Source organism: Grampus griseus (genome assembly GCF_964374135.1).
Source record: "Grampus griseus genome assembly, chromosome: 6".
In the NCBI taxonomy this organism is placed as follows: domain Eukaryota; kingdom Metazoa; phylum Chordata; class Mammalia; order Artiodactyla; family Delphinidae; genus Grampus; species Grampus griseus.
This window is the reverse complement of record NC_139000.1, coordinates 48,430,571-48,452,974: the sequence shown is the minus strand read 5'-3', so window position 1 is coordinate 48,452,974 and position 22,404 is coordinate 48,430,571. Positions and strand designations below refer to the sequence as shown.

General features: G+C 40.0%; 1 protein-coding gene across 21 annotated transcripts in view; it reads right to left on the bottom strand.

Moving 5' to 3' along the window:
* TRPM3 (transient receptor potential cation channel subfamily M member 3) overlaps positions 1–22,404 on the bottom strand; it is a gene marked incomplete at both ends in the record, with an annotated part of 787,829 nt that overhangs the window by 88,688 nt on the left and 676,737 nt on the right. For 17 of the 21 annotated variants that reach the window (XM_082657218.1, XM_082657236.1, XM_082657222.1 and 14 more), the window contains 3 exons: positions 930–980; positions 6,795–6,929; positions 8,328–8,428. In XM_082657218.1, coding sequence (XP_082513344.1) covers positions 930–980; positions 6,795–6,929; positions 8,328–8,428 — 287 coding nt within the window. The remainder of the gene's footprint in view (positions 1–929; positions 981–6,794; positions 6,930–8,327; positions 8,429–22,404) is intronic. The other 4 variants (XM_082657223.1, XM_082657227.1, XM_082657230.1 and 1 more) reach the window with 1 other exon arrangement.

The following is a 22,404-nucleotide window of genomic DNA, read 5'->3' as shown; positions in this document are numbered from 1 at the left end:
TTCAGAACTGAAGCTACCTCGGAAAGAGATTTTATGGGGCAGAACAAGCACTTGGTTAAGATGAGATGTAACCTCCCTTTGCCTCATTTTTCTCATTTATAAATGGGAATAACACTATATAGTAAAAAAAAATAAAATAATAACTCTACTTCATATATTTGTTGTGAAGATGAAATGAGCTAAGACACATAGAAGGATTAGTGTCACATACCTAGTCATCACTAAATCCTAGGTACCATTACTTACGATTATGATTATTAAAGGATTTGAGTTCTAATTCTAGCTCCTTACCAACCACTCAGTACAGATCTCACCTCCTTGTGTTTCAACCTCCTCATTTTTAAATTGGGCATAAATCTACTAGATCCAAACCAACTGGCTTTTTCCCCCATCAAATTTGATGATGAATGTGAAAAAATATATTGGAGAAAATGAAGTGTTAGCAGAATGGAATGTATATATATGTTGTAGTCTCTGTTTCTCTGAGACTTTTTGAGCTACGCTTACTATATGCTCTGTGTCACGCTAGATGTGGCGGTGATACACTGTATCAGGAGCTAGTAAATAAATGTACCTTTCATGGTCAGTTGGATAGCATGGAAACGAGTTCCCCAAATAGTGAGGAGCACATGAAAAAATACAGGTAATGGCATAAATCCACAAGGCATGGGGGGAAAGCCTAGGGTTCCACTACCCGAAAGCATTATGTCCAATGAAAGCATCTAAAACCATGGAGACTGGCGATAATACTGCAGCTGCATCATAAGCAGAGATGTCAAAGTTAAAAGACATACACGCACACTGTGTCCTGAAATGAGGGGGTCTGGCAGGGACAGGAATACTCTGGCAGCTCATGCAAAACAGGCACTTTCTAATCACAGGAAGCAGTCAAGACAGGGCCTCCGACCTGCAGTCGCGAGGGTTCTTACCTTTTTGACATCCCTGACCAAGTGGTACAATGTGTTTGAGGGCCCATGTCTCTGAAAACAATAAAGAAGAATCAAATGGTTTTGCTAGTCAGGGGCTCTCATTGGCAAGGCAACAAGGATCTGGAAGGAAGGGTTCTGGCTGGCGGAGGGGAAGTTCATTAAGATGAACCTTGTTCTAGTTGCTCAGTTGTACCTGTCTTTTCTAAACAAACACAGTGGCAGGTTTTTGGATTGTGGCTCCTCAAGAAAAAGCATTTGAGGTTCTAGATTCAAACTTTGCAAAGGAGGCCATCAACTCTGTTGACAGCTGGGCCAAAACATCATTCAAGAGGCTAGCTGTGCAGCAGGGGGAGACAAAAGGGCCAGTTTACTGCATTAGAAGTACAATTTGGCACACTGCCAATCACAACTTGTTTATTACCCATAATGCATGAGAAACTGGCTAAAGCAGGGTTTGGCAGACTTTTTCTGTAAATAGCTAGATGGTTAGTATCTTAGACTTCGTGGGCCATACAGTCTTCATCGCAACTGTTCAACTCTGCCATTGTGCAAAAGATCCTTACCGTTGCTTAAGGTAAGAATAAAGTGAAGTGGTTTGCCATTCTCTTGTCTTTCAGGAACAGGAATATCAGATGAAACACAGGATGCCTAGTTAAATCTGAATTCCAGACAGCCAATGAATAACTTCTTTTTTTGTTTTAATTTTCATTCATTTTATTAATTCTTAATGTTGAACTTTTATTTGTCATATTGATGGCCTTTTTTTTTTTTTTAATCTGTTTTTATTTTTGGCTGTGTTGGGTCTTTGTTGCTGTGTGCAGGCTTTCTCTAGTTGCAGCAAGTGGTGGCTACTCTTTGTTGCGGTGCATGGGCTTCTCACTGTCATGGCTTCTTTTGCTGCAGAGCATGGGCTCTAGGCACACTGGCTTCAGTACTTGTGGCACGCGGGCTCTAGAGCGCAGGCTCAGTAGTTGTGGTGCACGGGCTTAGTTGCTCTGCAGCATATGGGATCTTCCTGGGCCAGGGATCGAACCCCTGTCCCCTGCATTGGAAGGTGGATTCTTAACCACTGCGCCACCAGGGAAGCCCTGATGGCCTATTTTGTATTTCTTTTTAGTATTCATGTATTTTTTATGTATCAAATTAAAAGTTTTAAATGTAACTATATCTCTTAATCTTTTGATTTACAGCTTCTTTTGCTTTTATGTTTCCTCATCTTTTTTAAATTGAGGTATAATTGACATATATTAGTTCCAGGTGTACAACATAGTGATTCGATATTTGTATATGAGGCAAAATGATCATTACAATAAGTCTATTTAATATCTCTCACCATACATAGTTCTTAGATTTTTTTCTTGTGATAAGGACCTTAAAGATCTACTCTCTCAGCAACTTTCAAATATGCAATACAATATTATTAACTATAGTCACTGTGCTGTATATTACATCCTCATGACATTTATTTTATAAATAAATTTGGAATTTTGTACATTTTGACCAATAACAATGAATAATTCTGAGTATGTCTTGTGCAATATGTGAGACATACTAAAAATTATTTGTTCTTTATCTGAAATTCAAACCTAACTGGGAATTCTGTATTTTTGTTTGCTGAATCTGGTGACCGTATTGGAAGATCTTGAACAGTGATGGCAAATCCTTAAGCACTGTTGGAACACATTCAAGTATTCAAGACAATCCCTGTGTACCGCCTCAACTACTGGTCCCTTCAGGCGGACATACTCATCAGAACTCTTTTTCCACTGAGGGATGCAGTATTGTGTAGGGATTAAACATGCAAACTCTGGAGTCAGAATGCCTGGCTCCAAACCTGACCCTGCTGCTTACCAGCTGTGACCATGGGCAAGCTGCTTAACTGTGACTCAGTCTTACTATCTATAAAATGAGGATAATACTACCACTTATCTGGTAGGGCTGTTGTGAGGATTAAATGATGAAATGTTTATAAAACTATTAAAATAGTGCTTAGAAAATGCTAGCTATTCTTATCACTGAGGTCATTCACTGTTCCATAATCCTTTTCAACAGAGTACTCTAGGGAACGCTGATTAGACTTGACTGGAGTGATGAAATCTATTGGCCTTTCTTGATCTATAACTTTCCTACTTACTTCTTTCCAATCATTGGAATAAATCACTCTACTCCCTTGATTCTCTAATTTATATGAAGGTCATTCAACTCTGTGTTTTCATTTATTTATTTTACTGAAAACCCCATTATTATTTTTCCCCAGTTTTATTGAGATAAAATTGACATGTAACATTGTGTAAGTTTAAGGTGTACAATGTGATGATTTGATGCTCGTCTATATTGTGAAATGTCTACCACAATAAGGTTAGTTAACATATCCTTCACCTCACTTAATAATCATTTTGCTGTTGTTATGGTGAGAACATTAAAGCTCTGATCTCATATTAACTTGCAAGTATACAATATAGTACGGTTAACTACAGTCACAATGCTGTATATTAGATCCCTGAAACATATTCATCTTATAACTGAAAGTTTGTACCCTTTGGCCAACATCTCCCCATTTCCCCCGCCCCTCGGCCCCAATTTTTTTGAGGAACCTCCATATTGTTTCCTATATTTTGTTCCCTTGTCTAATATTAGTTAACTGTATATGCATGAGTTTATTGCTGGGCTCTTGATTCTGTTCCATTGGTCTATGTGTCTGTTTTTATGCTGATACCATACTATTTCGATTACTGTATCTTTGTGATATAGTTTGAAATCAAGAAGTGTGATGTCTCCACCTTTGTTCTTCTTTCTCATGATTTCTTTGGCTATTCATGGTCTTTGGTGTTTCAGTGCAAATTTTAGGAATTTTTTTTCTATTTCTGTGAAAAATGCCACCAGAATTGCATTGAATCTATAGATGGTTTTGGGTAGCATGAACATTTTAACAATATTAACACTTCCAGTTCATGAACATGAGATATCTTTCCATTTATTTGTGCCTTCTTCAATTTCTTTTATCAATGTCATAGTTTTTGATATATAGATCTTTCACTTCTTTGGTTAAGTTTATTCCTAAGTATTTTATTGTTTTTGGTGCTGTTGTAAATGGAATTGTTTTATTTCTTTTTCAGATAGTTCATTGTTAGCATACATAAATGCAATTGATTTTTGTATGCTGCTTCTGTATACTGAAACTTACTGAATTTATTAGTTCTAATAGATTTTTTGGTGGAGTCTTTAGGATTTTCTGTATACAAGATGCTGTTATCAGCAAACAGAGACAATTTTCTTTCTTCCTTTTCAATTTGGGTAAAAATTTTTTATTGCTTTTTCTCCTTTTATTTTGGCCTAATTTCTCTGGCTACGACTTCCAGTACCATGTTGAATAGGAGTGGTAAGAGTGGGCACAATTTTCTTGTTCCTGATCTCAGAAGGAAAGCTTTCAATCTGTCACCATTGAGTATGATGTTAGCTATGGGTTTGTCATATATGGCCTTTATTACATTGAGGTGTGTTACTTTTATACTCAATTTGTTGAGAGTTTTTACCATGAAAGGATGTTGAATTTTGTCAAATATATTTTCTGCATCCACTGAGATGATCATGATTTTTGTCTTTCATTCTACTAATGTGATGTATCACATTTATTAATTTGTATATGTTGAACCATCCTTGCATCTAGGAAGACTCCCACTTGATCATGGTATACCATCTTTTTAATGTGCTTCAATTTGGTTTGCTAGTATTTTGTTGAGAATTTTTGCATCTATATTCATCAGGAATATTGACCTGTAGTTTTCTTTTCTTGCAGTGTCCTTATCTGGCTTTGCTATTATGGTAATTCTGGCCTCCTAAAATAAGTTTGGGAACATTCCCTCCTCTTCAATTTTTTTTGAAGAATTGGAAAAGAATTGGAGTTAATTCTTTAAATGTTTGGTAGAATTCACCTGTGAAGCCATCTGGTCCTGGGCTTTTCTTTGTTGGGAGGTTTTTGATTCCTGATTCAATCTCCTTACTTGCTATTGGTCCACATGCAGCCTTGGCTGATGGAGTGTACTCATGTAGCTGCAGGGTCTTGCAGTTCTAGGGTCTTGCATTTCCACAGGCGTGGCAGTGTGTGTCAGGCCAGCAGTGTACAGGTGCACAGCCAGAGGTGCTAGCTTTCAGAGTGTGCACAGCAGTGGAGGTCAGCCATGGGGGTCTAGGCTGGGTTCTTGCAATCGTGTAGCCACAGAGGCCTGGGCTGGCTGCTGGTGTGGACCCCAGGCGCCAGCAGGGGTGAGGGGAGAGGGAGTGGTGAGGGGCTTGTGTGACTGGTGTCTATGAGCGCAAGTATCTGTAGAGCAAAAGCCAGTGAAATCTGCAGGGCTCTGTGGCAGCTGTGCTGGCTATTGGTTTCTTCACTGGTGAAAAATGCCAGGGTCCTCTGCAGAGCAGGTCCCTGGGAACCGTGGTTACTCAGCCTTCAGCCTGGCTCATACTGTGTTGCTAGCTATCACAGTACGTCTCAGCTTTGCAGGTCTCTGGGCGGGGTGAAACCGAAGTGTGTCCTTTGTGCAGTGCCCTGAAAGGCTCACTGGCTCTCTTTTCCAGTGAGGGGAACTATTTCTAGCTGAGGAGCTTCCTCTTGGCACAGAGCTGTGCTGGCCTCAGGGGACAGGGTGATACAGACACAATGAAGCTGTTCTTCCTCTCCTTTTTGTGTGGTTATTTTCAGATATTTTTTGTTCCACTGTTTTGCTGAAGTTTCTTAATTGAACTCCTGAGCTCTCCTAGAGCTGTCTTTGTCTGTGGATAGCTGTCTAATTGTGGATCTTTGTCGGGGGTGGGGGGGGCGGGGATAGAGGCTGGGTCTACCACTCTGCCATTCTGGCCTATTATTACTGAAAGTCTTAGTATCCGGAACTGAGAAAAATCTGCAGAGAAAACAGAAACGTGGGGTCATTCCGCTAACTTGTTTTCTACTTCCAGCAGTGGGAATGTTACAGAGCCAGGGTGGCACCAGCTAATACCTATCACTGGCTGGGGACAGGACAACAAGCTCCATCTCATTAGTGCTGTGGGTGGTGGGACAAAGAGGCACTGTGACAAATGAGGGGAAAACAGTTTCTGAGAAAGAAGCTTTGGTTCAGTACTGGCTTCTTTCTTTACTTAGAAATTCTGTTATCTTGAATAAGCCAATTCTCTTCTTGGCCTCAGTTTCCTCATCTGTAAAATGGGGGAAAACAATATCTACTCTTTAAACTTCATTGTATTTTAGTGAGTATCAGCTCAGAGCTGATGTACTTAACTCACTGGATACTCTCAACAACTTCATAAAGAGTAGGTTTTCTTTTGATTACTTCTTGGTATCCCTAGTGAATGAATTAACAAATCATTATAAAACAAAACAAAACAAAATCTTTCTGGGTAACTCCAAACAAGAGGTTTTTACATTTTATCCTATTATAGTGGAATGAATGAACTTCATAGCTCTGAGGATAACAAGATGGTGCAGGATAGTTAATCAGCCTCCTTTGATGCTTGGAGTTAAATCAATCCTCCTCTGCTGATTGCCTCAAACACCCTCTGGGCTTACAGAATAAAGTGTGTTCTAATTTCCAGAGCCGTATGCTTTTGTGTAAGAACCTGAGAACATTACCTTTTGGTGATCACGTAACTTTCTGCTTCTTAGATGCTGACAACTGAGCAGTTAAAACAAGTGGATTCTTGGTGACTTGGTGTTTGTTGTCTATACAGGTCTAAGGGAGCATTTGTGGAAAATGATCCATGCATTTGAAGGGGAGGGGAGGGACTCACAGACATGTGGGGGGCAGGAGAAGGTAAAACAAACACACACAAAAAGTAGAGAAAATAAAATGTGCCTTAGCTTGGTCCTACCGTATTGTACAATTCCTCTAGTCTGGAGATGGTGAGAAAACGGTGCATGCTTACTCCATTCTCTATGAGTAATTTCACAAAATCCACTCTGTCCAGAACTAGGGCATCCAACATGGCTTGCTCCAGAGACCCCACCTGCAAATCAAGTCAGAGTTAGTCTGACCCAGGGTCTAAGGATGTAGTTCTCTGGCATTCTCCTGAATAGTTTAGAAATGGATGCCTTTGACATCTGGTAAACCTTCAGCACCCCCAAGAACATGCTAGCAAGAGTTTCTCAAACCCACTTCTGGGACAGTCACACTCTCTCCTATGTTTTGGGGCTTGTCTTTGCAAACAGAACACAAGGATCTCTAGTTCCAAAAGCTAATTCTTCCTTGAATCTCTTTTTTTGTTCTAGATTCTGAGAAGGTACAAGGGTTTACAAGGCTTTCCCTCTTCCAACTCTCTGACCAAACTTCTACAAAACCAGTGAAGTGCCAAAGTGAGTACTTTACTGTCTTCACTGTCATCTTCCTTAGGCTCTAAATTGGACTCCTGGCTGACCTGAGAGGAGGGATCCTAGTAAACAGACCAGAAAGAAGGCTGCTCTTTTTTTTTTTTTAGTTAAGTGATACTCCTTGTCTCTACCTCGCCCATTTCTACACAGAGGCCCAGTAACTATTTAGGTCATTTGGCCTGTTTACTAGGGTTTTATTTAACTTCTTTCACAAAAATTTCCCAGTGTCCAGATTCCTTGACAAATCTTTCCACACTAGCAATTCATCTGCACTAAATGAAGCCAGGGTTTCAATCCTAGGCAGAAGCTCTCTGGGGCAGAGGAAGGGTTAAAAAAGACCTGTACATGAAGGTGTTGCCCTGCAGTGATTCCAGGCACAGAAATCAAATCCCAGACTGTTGGCTGCCTCCTGGGCATACAAGCATACACCACCTAATGGCCAATTTTCCAAGATTTTATTTTTGGTAGAGCCAGTTGACAGAAACAAACCAAGAGCAGTTATATAAAGCTTTCGTTGACTCTGTATTGTTCTTGGGTTCAGGGAGGACCTGTGCTCAGCCTCCAGGACCAGATGGCACCGGCACGTGGAAGCCTGCTAATTCTGTATCCTAAGGTGCGACCCAGCCCCACACCAGCATGGGGTGCCGCCACATGGCAGCAGAAACCTCCGGGACAACCAGAAACAAACTGCTAACTCTGCTCCTTACTTAGTTTTAATGAACACAATTTTGTCTTATATATATTTTTTCAGGCATATAAAAGAAATGGCATTAGTTGCAGCTAAACATAGCTATCAAAGGCCACTCAGAGAGATGGAAATGTTTGGAACATTTGGAGCTGTGCTTTGTCATATCTTCCACCAGATGACAGTGTTTTCCTAAATATAAGAAAGGAAGCTGAGAATGAGGACAGCTACAAAGGAACATTTCCACCCTAAAGAAAAAGCAGCGGTTTCCTGGGCCGCTCTCAGAGATTCCTTAAACAAATACCCTTGCCCAAGCAAGTGGGCTTTTCAGGGGTGACAACATATACTCTACCGGCCACTGTTGCCCATAAATAAAGATCTGGCTGCGGGCGATGTCGACTCTGTTCCAGGCTAAAGCTAAGCTCAGTTGGTCTGGGGCCGAGGCATTGGCTCCTGTGTGTAGATAAGTAGGAGAGAAGAATGAGAGAGAGAAAACAGCACTCAGTTATTATACCAAGAAGACCCACTCCATCGCTCTCCCATGCACCCCCTCTTCCTGGAGAGCAGACTTGGCTGTACAGCAGGGGTTCTCATACTTGGCCCTACTGCCATTTTGAGCAGGATAATTATCATGTCCTATATATTGTAGAATATTTAGCAGCATCTCAGGACCCAGTAGATGCCAACAGCACCTCTCCCACCAAGCCATGACAACCAAAAAAATCTCCAGACATTGCCAAACGCGCCCAGGAGTGAAGGGAGACAATATTAACCCAACTGCTGCTCTACAGCTTTGCTAGTCAAGGTGTGGTTCACAGGGCAGCAGCGGCAGCATCACCTGGGCACTTATTAGAAAGGCAGAATCCCAGGCCCCACCCCAGACCTACTAAATCAGAATCTGTATTTCAACAAGATCCCAGGTGATTCTTATACATGTTGAAGTTTGAGAAGCCTGCTCTACAACACATTTTGTTTCTGCTGGCCAATCACTGGTTTCAAGGCATCATTTGAATTATATATTGCATGGTGATGGTGCCCTTGTCAAGAAAGTGAGCCAGCTTTAACACTGAAAGAAAAAGAGTTAAGAAGATCTTTTAAGACAAAGGCAAACAAGTGGCTGAGGTTTACTTTGATTTGTGAGTAGAAACCACTGAACAATTTTTCAGTTTCCCATTATTCTCTAGACTCTGTCACTAGATCTGCACTGTCTACGTGTGGCTATTTAAATCTAAACTAATTAAAATTAAATTAAAACTTTAATTCCTCACTCATAGTAGCCACATTTCAAGTGCTCAATAGTCGCATGTGGCTGGTGGCCTTTGAATTGGACAGTGCAAGTACAGAACAGTTCCATCATCACAGAGATGGTTTACTGGGACAGAGCTGGTCTAAATCAATGTATCCTGTCCATAAATGCAACCTGCCAAGCAGCGGGATGTGAGATTGAGAATGAAGAGAAAAATGGGCTACAGTCAGAGGATCTGAGTCTGCCATTTCACTGCTGTGTGGCACTGGACCTCTCTAAGCCACTGTTTTATCATCTGTAAAATGGGGACAATAAAAGTTATCCTGTTGGGCTTCCCTGGTGGCGCAGTGGTTGAGAGTCCACCTGCCGATGCAGGGGACGCGGGTTCGTGCCCCGGTCCGGGAAGATCCCACATGCCGCAGAGCGGCTGGGCCCGTGAGCCATGGCCGCTAAGCCTGCGCGTCCGGAGCCTGTGCTCTGCAACGGGAGAGGCCACAACAGTGAGAGGCCCGCGTACCGCCAAAAAAAATAATAAAGTTATCCTGTTTACCCAGCTGAGATGTGAGACTGAAATGGGATTATATAAATGAACTCACACGTGAACAGGGTTATTTCAATTCATCAATATCCTTGGTGCACTGAGCAAGACACATCCCTAAATATTTGTCAGACTTCATGCTGCTGGATGTCCCACCTCCAGGGGAGCAGGATAAAGAGATGACACTCTTTCCTGCATCAGATGTTTTCGAATGGCAAAGTATTAGGCACATCCACATGTTATCATATGTAATGTCCCAAATAATCCTGGGAATTTGGTCTTACTGTCTCCATTTGACAGATGATACTGAGGTCCAGAGAGGTTAAAGATCAAACAGCTACTAACAGAGGGTAAACAGAATAAGCATTCATTATGCCAGAGGTGAGATTCAGACTCAGTGCGTTTTCCCTTCATTTTGCCCCTGCTGATTCCGATGTTTGTGAAGGAAGGAGGGATGGAAAATGCTGATGCTGCCCATTTCTCTGGGTTCTTCATCAGTGGAAGCCCAAAGCAAGGAGCTGGGGATATGGCTGCTGTATCAGTGATTCCCAATCTCTGCTGTACATTAGAATCACCTGGGAAGGTTTTACAATATCCCTGTGCCCTGGTTGCACCTCAAACCAATGGTATCAAGGTGCCTTGGGTGGCAAGCCAGGCGCAGATAGTGTGTAAGATCTCCAGGTGTTTTCAATGTGCAGCAGAGTTTGGGGACCACTGTGCCACATGTTTCTTTCCTCTGCTTACCCTTACCTCTTCTCTCTGGGCTTTGAGATAATGATGTGAAGAATTAGGTAAGTCAAGTGTTCTCTAGATGACCCCTTCTCAAATTTGAGCATGCGTAAGAATAATCTGGAGAGCTTTTTAAAACACAGATTCTTGGGCCCCACCTCCAAAGATTCTGATTAAGTACGTCTGGGGTGGGACCTGAGTCTCTGTATTTCTAACAAGCTCCCAGGCGATGCTGAGGCTGATGATCTAGGGCCACCCTTTGAATAACAAGGCCCTAGAGAGCTGCAGTGCTATGTTCCCTTCATAGGTCAAAGGGTCAAAGAGCATTTCTATTCTGGTGTCCAGATATTGATGGGTTCAGTATAAATCACATACTTGTAGTAAATTAATTAGGAATTAAATTAATTGGAATGATAAATATTAATTCAGTTTACATAGGGATTTTTCCATTAAGAAAAGTATTTCTTGTCTCCTCAGATAACAGCAGGGACTGCAAGCTCATACCAGGGTAACTGACATGTATAAGTGATAAATAGGAATATGTCAGAACGTACTGTCAACATTTTGAAGGAGAATGAAAAGTGAAGGCTCAATGGAGTTGCATTTGGAAAGGTAGCACTTTATGCTAACTTCCAGCTAAGGAAGCTTAGCTGCCCTATTGGTCCTTGCTGACCTGCTGTGATGGTTTAATCGTTCCCTTGCCATTTGTATGCCACAAATTTGTATGTCACCCAAGTCAACAGTAGCCACACAAATCTGAACAAGAACACATAGCAGAAAGCAGTCATTGAGGTCAACGTGAGCTGCCTGAATGTAATCAGGTAAGTGTCAAATGAAAGCATGAAACTGATGAGTCTTGACTTTTCAAAAACTGAAAATATATCACTCAAGATTGGTGCTGGGTGACAGTTTGAATCAGTGGTTCTCAGTAGGGTAACCAACCATTCTAGTTTGCCTGGTATAGTCACAGTGTTAGCACTGAAATTTCTGAATCCTGGGAGACCCCTCAGTCCTGCACAAACCTGGATGGCTGGTCACCCTATTCTCAACTGTGGTTGAACACTGAAATTTCCTGGAGAGTTTAAAATATACTCATGCCTGGGATGTATCCTCAGAGATTCTGATTTAACTGGTCCTGAGCACTGCAGTTTTAAAAGTTTCTTAACAGCTTTTAAGAACTAGAGGTTCTTAACAGCTTTTAAGAACTAGAGGTTCTTAACATCATTTACACGTTAGAATTGTGAAGACAAGGTTAAGAACCTCGAGTCTAGATATTATATGGTCATTCATTCACTCATTTATTTATTTATGTATCAATTCAAAGATATTGACCTCATGCCTTCTCATATGGCAGGCACTATGCCAGTATGAAGACCAAGGTGAATAAGACAAAATCCTTTGTCTTTTGAGAGCTTACATTCTAGAGAAGGAGAGAGGTCTGTAATTAAATACACTATTTCATGCAATCATTCATTTATCTGCTCAATAGATATTTACTGAATACCTTCGGTGCCAGGAACTGTTTTAGCACTGAATGTCTGGTGGTGAACAAGATATCTAAGGTCACTCTTTTCACATAGCTTACTATTTACTTCTAGTGGAGGAGTGGCACTCAGAAAATAAATGAATAAATGAATTAATAAACAGTGTGTGTAAATGCTATGAAGAAGCAGAACGTTCAGAACGTGTAAGTGCTATGAAGGAGCAGTGTCATTCCCAGGATATATGGGACCTGTGTCTATATAAAAAATTTGAGTCATTCCAAATCAAAGTGGCAGCAACATTCTGGCAACCCATTTCATATGATCCCAGGACAAAAGTATTGTGCCAGTCAGCTGGAGTGATCTTCTGGCCAGGCTGCCCTCCTGAAACCAAGGCTGGACATGGAGCCATTGGATAACCTCATAGCACAAGTCTGGGAGTACTTTGGGGCATCTGGTTGATCCTGTATGGGAAACAGAAGTTTCAAAAATGCCCTGAAGTATTGAAATGGGTCTGGGGTCTATGCAGGTCCTGGTGTCAGCTCAGTCCCTGCCCTCCCCACCGTATGGTACTACAGCCCTAGCTGGTGCGGGATCCCTGGTGGCCATGGAGAAGGCCCTTGAAAGCACAGGTCTAAGGATGGTACTGATAATGATCAGGGTGGTGGAGCTGCTCTGTTAAAATGAGTGAACAGGAGACCCGCCCGAGAGTAACACTTGAACCGAGACCTAAATGATTAGAAAAAGCCATCATGTGAAGAATTGGGGGGAAAACATTTTGGGAAGAGGAAACATCAAGTGCAAAGGTCCTGACATAGAAATGAAAACAAGTAGGTATAAGTACATTAAAATATGGTTTTTATTATTTCCTCTTTCTGCAGGTCATCTTCCCTGCATAAGTAATGGCCACACCTGGTTTTAAGGGATTAGTTCACTAGACAAATGAGAGGAAGAAAAGTGTTCTAGCAAAGGGAATCATGTATGCAAAGATTGGGGAGTTAAATAACTCAGTGAATTTGGAAAATTCATGGGAAGACATTGAAGATTCAATGCTTGGGGTATAGTGTGAGTTAGAAGCAGAGAGAGATGAAGCTAGAATAGAAAGACATAAATAATGTGGAGGAGTTTTGTTTTATCCTGAAGTCATGGAGAAACCACTGGAGGACTCTGTCTCAGAAACAACGCAGTCAGATTTATGACTTAGGAAAATCACTAGAGCAGTGTGAAGGATGGATTGGAAGAGCAGTGGACTGGAGAAGCAGTTAGGAAAGTTTTGCGGCATTCTAGGAAAGGGATAATGAGAACCTGAAGAAGCAGCTTTGATGGAGGGATATTTAGAAAGCAAAATTGATAGGCTTGGGTAAGATTTAAAGTGGGGAGCAAGAGAGAAAGAGAAGTCAAATGTGATCCCCTGTCTCCAGCTTGGGAACCCAACTGAGATTGGCAATGCAAGATAAAACAAGCATTTGGGGGCAGAAAAATTTCATTCTTTAAGATGTTGAGCTTAAATGCCTGTGGTATGTCCAGGTGGGAATGACCAGAGGCCACTAGATATTGAGGTCTGCGGCAGGGCAGGGGTCAGGCCTGGAGATACAGATTTGGGAAACATTAGCATGAAGGTGACAAGAAGAAGACAGCAGAAGATGGGTAACTGAAAAACCAATACTTAAAAAGCATGAAAGTAAAGCAAATGTTTAGAAAGAAAGCACACACACACACAAACAGAGAGATAGGAAGAGAACTGGAGATCATGGTGTCCTAAACTATGGAAAGAGAGGTTCTCAAGAAAGAGGGGACGGGCATTAGGGCAAATTCTGCAAAGAGAGCAAGTGAAAAGACTGGTCTTCCTTCTTCACAACTCTTCTCATTACTGAGCACTAGCTTATGCATCTATTAGTTTATTACTTATTACCTTCACCAGAATGTAAACTGCAAGAGGTCAAGGACTGAGTCTTCTTTATTCACTGTTGTATTCTTAGAGTCCAAAACAGTGCTTGGCACATAATAGGTGTTTAAGAACTATTTTTTGAATGAATAAATGAACCCAAAAGTGTGCACTGGATTTGGCAATTAAGAAGTCCTTGATGAAATCAGTGTGTGCACTGTCAGCAGAGTACGGGAATGGAAGCATGTCTCCTAACTCTTCCCTCAAGGAAATTATGATCTAATAAGAATGGAGGTGGAATGGAATAAAAGGAGAGATATGACAAGTATACAAATCTCTGTATCAAAGAACAAAGTGGTAAGTTCTGTAAAAGCTATACAAATAAGTCTAGAGCATTTCTTGTCAGTTAAGTCAGAGCAACTTTAAGGAGGAAGTAGAATTTTCTGAGAGATGGGGAAGGATGAGGGAGACTTGAACAAATGGAGTTTGTGGTAGGCTGAGTGATGCCCCCATCTCTCAAAGATGTCAACGTCCTGATCCTGGGAACCAGTGAAGCTGTTACTTTATATGGCAGAAAAATTTTGTTGCTGTAATTAAGATTTTGAAATGGGGAGATTGTCCTGGATTATCTGATGGGCCTTATGCAATGTAATCACAAGAGTCCTTAGAAGAGGAACATAGAGGGATCATAGTAGTAGGACATGTGAAAATGAAAGCAACAAGGTGGATTGATGCAAGGTAAGAGCCACAGTCACGGAATGTAGGCAGCCTCTGGAAGCTGAAAATGGCAAGGACATGATTCTCCTCTGAAGCCTCTAGAAGGAATATAACCCTGCTAACACCTTAATTTTAGACTTCTGGCCTCCAGAATTACGAGTACATTTTTGTTATTTTAAGCCACTAAGTTTGTGGCAATTTGTTATGGTACCAATTCTCAAACTTTAATGTGCATATGATTTACCTGGGGATCTTGTTTAAATGGTGATTCTGATTCAGTTGGTCTGGGGTGGGCTCCTAATTATGTTTCTCTAGACAGCAAGCATTAATTAGTTTTCTATTGCAATCATGATAAAATTAGTGCATGGACCCTTTCTCCCTTTCCTTTCCTCCACCATTCAGTTTTAGAACATAAGATTGTATTTTTAGTGTTTTACTCTGTGCTGTCAAATACGCTTATATTTCTTTTACTAATACTTGAATTGTGTCTTAAATTATGTTCCTTAGGCAAAAGGCATAGATATAATAATGGGCAAAAAGCCTACTAACTTTACCTTCACGCTTTTTCCTCCTGTTAATTTTTTTTGTTGTTATGTAAATGAAAGTAACATTTACATTCTGTTCTGTTACTCAAATTCCCATTTTTATTTTTAGTCTTAGTTCTATTAGATTCTAGTAGCAATGCTCACAATTAGTGATTTTACCAACCTAGCATCTCTTGGTTGGTAGCTTGAATTCTCCAATAGTTTTTTTTAAGAGGAACTTAAGGGAACAATACTGCCAGGGTTCTAGACTGTTTTAAACTGTTTTGTTTTGCTTTTTCAGTAGTCATTGTAGTTGAATGACATTGGTTCAATATAAAATCTATTCCTCTATGGACTCCTGGCATTGAATGTTACTGTAAGACGGTCTGAGGCCAGCTTGATTTTCACCTCATAAAAGACTTGATTACTTTTCCTGGTGGCCCAAAGTATCTTTTATTTTTCTTTGATGTTCAGTAACTTTACTAGGATTTTAAGTGTGGGTGTTGAGGATTCTGAATCCATTTTTTTCCTAGCATAACGCGGCCCTTTCAATATCCAGGTCAAAGTTTTAAAAATTTTGAATAAAAAAATTCTTAAATTATATTTTTAAATTAAGTAATTATATTTCAAAATATTTGTTCTGATCCGTTATTTTGGTTGTCTTCTTTGGAGTCACCAAGTATGTTTATGTTGGATCTCTTTTCTATCTTCTATAAATATTTTCCTCATTTCTATTCTTTGTGTCCTGCACTGGGGTTTTCACAATGTGTATTTGATCTTGTACCATTTTCCATTTCTTCGGCAATTCTGTGATAATTTTATTTTTTCCCCCTTTACTTTATTCCTGAGTGCTATTCACATTTTATCTCCTCTTGCTGCCTCACCTAGTCTTACCTGAATTTTGGTATTCCAACTCTGAAGTATTTCTTCATAGGTAAGTGCTTCATTGAGATTTAAGTTTTTTAAAGTTCATGGTAAAGTATTTACTCATAATGTTCATCTGTTCCCTGGAAACATTTTTATAGAGTATTAGTCTTCTGTGAATACATTTTGCTCTTTTGTTATTTTTTTCTTAGAATAAATCTTATGCTAATTCCTTTTTTATTATTTATCATTCAGTGAGTTGGGTTATAATGGGCCCAGGGTAGCATTCCAGGCCAGTTATTACTCACAGCTGGAAGGTTTTCTTCCCAGATACCATGAAGGAAAACTCTCTCCTGCAAACATGGCTTATCTGAATAATTCCATATGTGGCTCACCTCCTCTACTTATATGTACTAAGTCAGGAACAGGAGGGTCTCCTGCCACCATCCAACTCCCTCTTGTTCTTGCACATGCTGTTCCTGACAAAGGAGAGAACTTTGTACCTTAGGGTGTTCCTCACATCTAGGAATTACATTTTTGTTGGTGCTTTCTGAGGACTGTCACTGCTGGTTTCTCTCTCCTCAGCTTTCACCCTTTCCTCCTACAAATGTCCCACATATACAAATATTTTGGAATTTTTCCTAGTTTACCAAAAATGGAGTTTGTTTGCTGTTGTCTTCCTTTTTCATGATTGATTTTTGAAGCTTTCTAGGAAGATAATGATAAATTTATGTTGGCAGGTCTATACTGGAAGTCCTGAAGGATTTTGTAGGTAGAAGAGTGTTTTGATCAGATCTTTGCACTAGTAGTATTCCTCTAACTGAAGCATAGAAGATGGATAGGAATATGTTCAACAAGAAGCAGGAAGATCCCTTAAGAGGCCATTGCAATAATTCAGATCAAAAGTCCTGAAGGCCTAACAATGCTGACTGAGCAAGGAGGGAAAAGAAGGGATAGACATAAAGGAAATTATGGTGGTAAAAATGTCCAGAATTAACAAGGATTTGCTCGAACAAAGGGAGGAAGAACTTGATGAAGGCTCTGAACCTCGATAGCCAAAAGGATGGCTGTTACATGAACATAAATGGTAGAAATTAGCTTTTTGGGCAAAGAATTTATTTTCATTTATTTATATTTATTTTTATGATAATTAATTTGATTGAATTTGACTACCTAGGGAGCAGGGAGGGAAGCTAGGGTTGGAGGTGAGTCTGGAGGTTATTCATGCACATGTGCTGTTTAAAGTTATGGTACTTTTAAAGTTTGACAGAGGCAGAGTGAAGAAGTAAGAGGGTTTAATGAAAGAAACAAAGGAGTAGTCAGAAAGGCAGAATATTCAGTATCTCTGACACCAATGAAAAATAAAAACAACTACCATCATATATACAATTACATGCCAGGCATTTTATATGTATTATCTCATTTAATGCTCACAAAGATCTGTACAGTGAATATCTTTATCCCCAGTTTGCAGATCAGAAAACAGAGGCTCAAAAATTTTGTGAAGAGAATATGTAGCTAAGCTTTTTGAGATTTTCAGAACTATAGTACTTACTTTTTAAGGAATTAAGAGGGCTCCTGGAAGTTGTAAAAAAAACGAGAAAGCAGAAAATGGCTATCTTCCCCATATAAAGAACTTTAGAAAACATCTTGTCAACATGTAGCTTCATGTCATGAAATGAACATATTTCCAACGAAATTCGAGAAGGTAGGGGCAGAACTGTGTTGAGTATTTGTCCACTCTTTCTTACCTTGATTTTGAAGGATCTCTACTCACTAAATGTTATTCATAGTACTTACTACTAAAATCATTTTTAATTTATTTTTTAAAATAGATTTTCTTACTTTGGGGGATCAGAAACAAGATGACCTTGTTATATTTATGATATGACAGTGAAAAAAGCTTTTTAAAGTATACTCAGATTCTATTTTATTCAAATTTTTATCCCTAGTCCAAAACACTTTGTGAGCCTCTCTTATGGGTCAAGAACTGTTGGTTGAACTAAACTGAACACAATGTATTAACCCTCAAAAATTCCATCCCTCTTTCTTTAGGACATACCATATAAACCACCCGAGAAAATGAAGACATGATGCTGCTCAGCCTTTGGAATAATTTTGAATCTGTCAATGTCAGTATGAGCAGAAAACAAAACACTGTGTAACATGTTTTAAGATTTATTATAAGTCCTGTGTTAACAGTTTGTGTGTCTGCTGCTCTGATTTTGAAACACGTATGTATATAGATAGAGAAGTTGGCATAAATTTTGTTAAATAAAGCAACTATAAAATTAAAAAAAAAGAAAAGAAAATAGAGGCTCAGAGAGGTGGATTAACCTGTAGAACTAGGCTTTAAATTGAGGCCTTCCCTCAAAATAGAAAAGAGTTGCAGTAAGATGAGGATAAAGACGACATCATCAAGTCACTGAAAGCTGTGTGAATAAACTGGCTGGGATAGAATATGGAATGTAAGAATTTGCAGAGTGAGTAAGTAAGTCAAGAATTTAGAGTGAGTGGAGGGTGAGGAATGCTGGTAGAAAGGCAGGCTACCTTTCAGAGTTTGATGGTTAAATGAGAAAAGTAGGATGCTTCCTTGAGGGTCCTGGTGGAGAGGAGCCAGGTCTTCTTAGATGACAAGTACCTGGAGCGTGTTTATAGCAGAAGGGAAAAAGCCACTGGTGAGGGAGGCATTGAAAATGTAAGAGGAAAGAGCAAGTGCGTGATGGTTGAGTTCCTGGAGAATGGACGCCAGGGAGTAGTTGGTTTTAGCAAAGAGAGGTCTTCAGGGAGAGGAGGAAAAGCAATGAGGCTGAGTGAAGAAACATATTCATGAGAGGAAAAGAAGGGAGCTTAGATGAACCTAAATACTGTAAGTTAAGTAAGAGGGGATACCATCTGCTGTGAGTGAGAGGAAGTGGGGACTTGAAGAGAAGGAAGGAACATGGAGAATGTGTCTGAGGCTGAGGCTTAAAGAATGAAGCAGTTTTGGAGCAGAGTTAGAGCCCACCTGAGGTAAGGCATCCCAAATATGTCATGGCACCAACGGGTACATGTTGCAGGCAATATTTATTTAGGGACTTGAGCATCACTATTAGGGAAAGTTATGTTTTGTTTTGTTTTTTATTACCCTGAGGGTCACTAAACACTTCAGTGGGTTGTAAATAGAGCTGTGGACTCTCTTTGGGAGAGTTTCCAAATAAAAATGTTGGGTGAGTCATTTGACCTGGACAGTTAAGCATGGATAGCTGATGGACTGGGTGGTGGTGGGAGAGGGCAGGAGGTACTGACCTTGCAAGGTCTTAGTAGTGCATTGATTCTGTGATATATAGGATGATGCCGCCCATCCCTATATTAATTAAGGAACATTTCTTCTTGCTGGGATCTTTGGGCCTTTCCTTGTCTTATCTAAAGAATCTTGTCTGGATTAAATATTCTTCCCGGGAATTCTATTCATTTCTAACAATTTACTTTACTGGTAAGTTTTGCAACTAAATGCAGTAAGTCAGTGAAAACCCATCCATCCATTCATTTAAAGACTCCAGATTCTCTACCTACATGAAAACCACAAAGGTGGAAGGAAAGTAGTTGAAAGGCCCTGCCATGTGACTTGGTTGCTAGGATACACCTTCAGTTATCTCTCAGAGTAGAGACATGACCTAGCCTTGTGAGCCTCTCTTAGGAATGCAGCTGCTATGTTGAAAAAAAACAAATTAAAGGCTTGAAACACACACATATAAAGTATGTGAGGTCTGTGGATAATTATTCTTTGCTCTATTTTCTTGCCTTGAATGAAAACTATCTCCTCTTGGTAAAAAAAAACTTCAGGTAGACTCCCAGGAGAAAGTTAAAAGGAATCAGGAAAAATTGGATTAACTTTAGCTGAAGAAATTCGGATTTGGCTTGTAAGAGAAAACCCAGACAGCTGAGTGAAAGAGCCCTTTGTGGGGAGATGGAGTTTTCTTTCTTGGTTTATCTTTAGTAAATAAGAAAGATAATAATAACTAATATTTCTTTCATGCTTAGCTTGTGCCAGGCACTGTTTCTAAGTGTTAATGTATTGAATTCTCACAACAAGCTCTGAGGTGCCATTATCCTCATTTTACAGATGAGGAAGCTGAGGCACAGAAACTTGTCCAAGGTGAGATGGCTAAGAGGTTCAGAGATGAGATTCAAACTCAGGCAATCTGGTTTTAAGAGCTGAACTTTTCTTTTTTCTGATTCATAGAAATTTAGAACATCATACCTACAACAAAAAGGGAAGCAGGCAAACAGGTTTTTGCTTCCTTTATCACAAAATAACCCACATTGCATTAATGAAGTAAGCCAGAATATTCTCTAATGCCCTATGATTAGGTCCAAAATTGACAGTAAAATGTTACTTAAAATTCACATATCAGCTTCTTTAATTATTATTATTATTAGTCAAGCCATTTGGGCTTGAGGTTTTATTTATTTATTAAAAACATCTTCCCCCAGTTTTACTGAGATATAATTGACATAAAATGTTGTACTAGTCTTAGGTGTACAATATAAATTTTGTTAACATCTATCACCTCACATAGTTACAAATTTTTTTCTTGTGATGAGAACTTTTAAGATCTATTCTATTAGCAACTTTCAGATATAAAATACAGCATTGTTAACTAAAGTCACCATGCTATACGCTATACATTACCTCCCAAGAACTTACTTATAACTGGAAGTTTGTACCTTTTGACCACATTCACCCATTTCACCTACCCCCACCTCCCACTCCTTGCTGAAATTCTTGATGTCTTCATTTCCCTGCCTCTAAGGGCTGACTTTAGAGAAGAGAGCTGGATCCCCAGCTGTTTTCATTTACTCAACAGATTTTTATTGAATTCCAATTCTCCATCAGCCTTTCTTTTAGGCCCTGGGGAAAATAAGGTTGAACCAAAGTTTCTACTCTCAAAGGGAAAAAAAATATATATATATATATATATATATATATATATATATATATATATATAAAATAAATATATATGTAATCTCCTGAGTCCTCCTTTGGATTCTATTATTGAGTCTCTTATTTTGGATAGAGTCCTTAGAAGACTACCTAAGAGTCATGCCAGTTTTTGAAGTGACCCAAAATGAATTCAGTGTTCTTCATTTCCTTTGGAACAGAAAAGATTGGTCCGAAATTGGGCTCCATCCACTCTACCCTACCAGCTCCATTCATTTCAATTATCCCACCTCTACTGCCACCCCTTCCTGATAGTCATAAATAGGAGTTCTCCATTTGAAAGTCTCATGCTGAAACGGAGCAGGACCCTATGGTCCTTTCCCCACCATGTCCACTGCCTGCCTTTCATCTGTAGAAAAACTTTAGTCAAAGAATAAATTTAATCAGAGAAGTGAGAAAATGCAGAAGCAAAGGAAAACAGTCAAACAGGACAAAATAATAAAAGTTTAGTCATTAAGGGACTTCCCTGGTGGCGCAGTGGTTAAGAATCCGCCTGCCAATGCAGGGGACACGGGTTCGAGCCCTGGTCTGGGAAGATCCCACATGCCGTGGAGCAACTAAGCCCATGTGCCACAACTACTAAGCCTGCATGCCACAACTACTGAAGCCCACGCGCCTAGAGCTCATGTTCTGCAACAGAGAAGCCACCGCAATGAGAAGCCTGCACACCGCCACAAAGAGTAGACACCGCTCGCCGCAACTAGAGAAAGCCCACGCACAGCAACAAAGACCCAAAGTAGCCAAAAGTAAATAAATAAATTTATTAAAAAAAAAAGTTTAGTCATTAAGCAAAGTCAAGGACCTTTATTTTAGTTCCTCCTCAAGGGCTATAAGTAATATTCTGAGCCATATCCTGTGAGCTGTTTTGTAGATACTGAAACCCCCACCAGGTGGAAGAAGTGAACTACATGATGACCAGACTGTAGCCATGACATAAGCTGCCACAATTCTGAGAACTGGGCTCAAAGAAATGGAAACAAACTGACCGGGAACTGAAGACTAACTTTACTGAAAACATCAAGATGACACTGATCAGACCACAGCATGACCAACTTCAAGAGGACTGGCAGAACTGACTGTGCTGTTTCTGCATGTGGCCCCCTCCCTCCGCCATAAAAGCTCTTGCCCCCTGATTGTCAGTTGCAGGGAGTCGGCCTTTGGGCAGGACTCCACCCTCCACCACAGTTGCTGGCCTCTGAAATAAAGCAAACTTTCCTTTCCACCAGCCTTGCCTCTTTATCGGCTTCAGAGGGACAAGCAGCCTGACCCCACTTTTGGTAACAATATTGTAAAAATGAATACTTACAGAACAGTGACTTAGATGATATTTTTGTAAAAGGATTCTCTTTTGCAAAAGGGCTTAGTCTTTCCTTAATTAGGAATGTACAAGTGTGTCTAAAGTATGATACAGTTCAAAAGATACAATTTACAAATACATTGTAAGGAAGGTACTGATTGGAT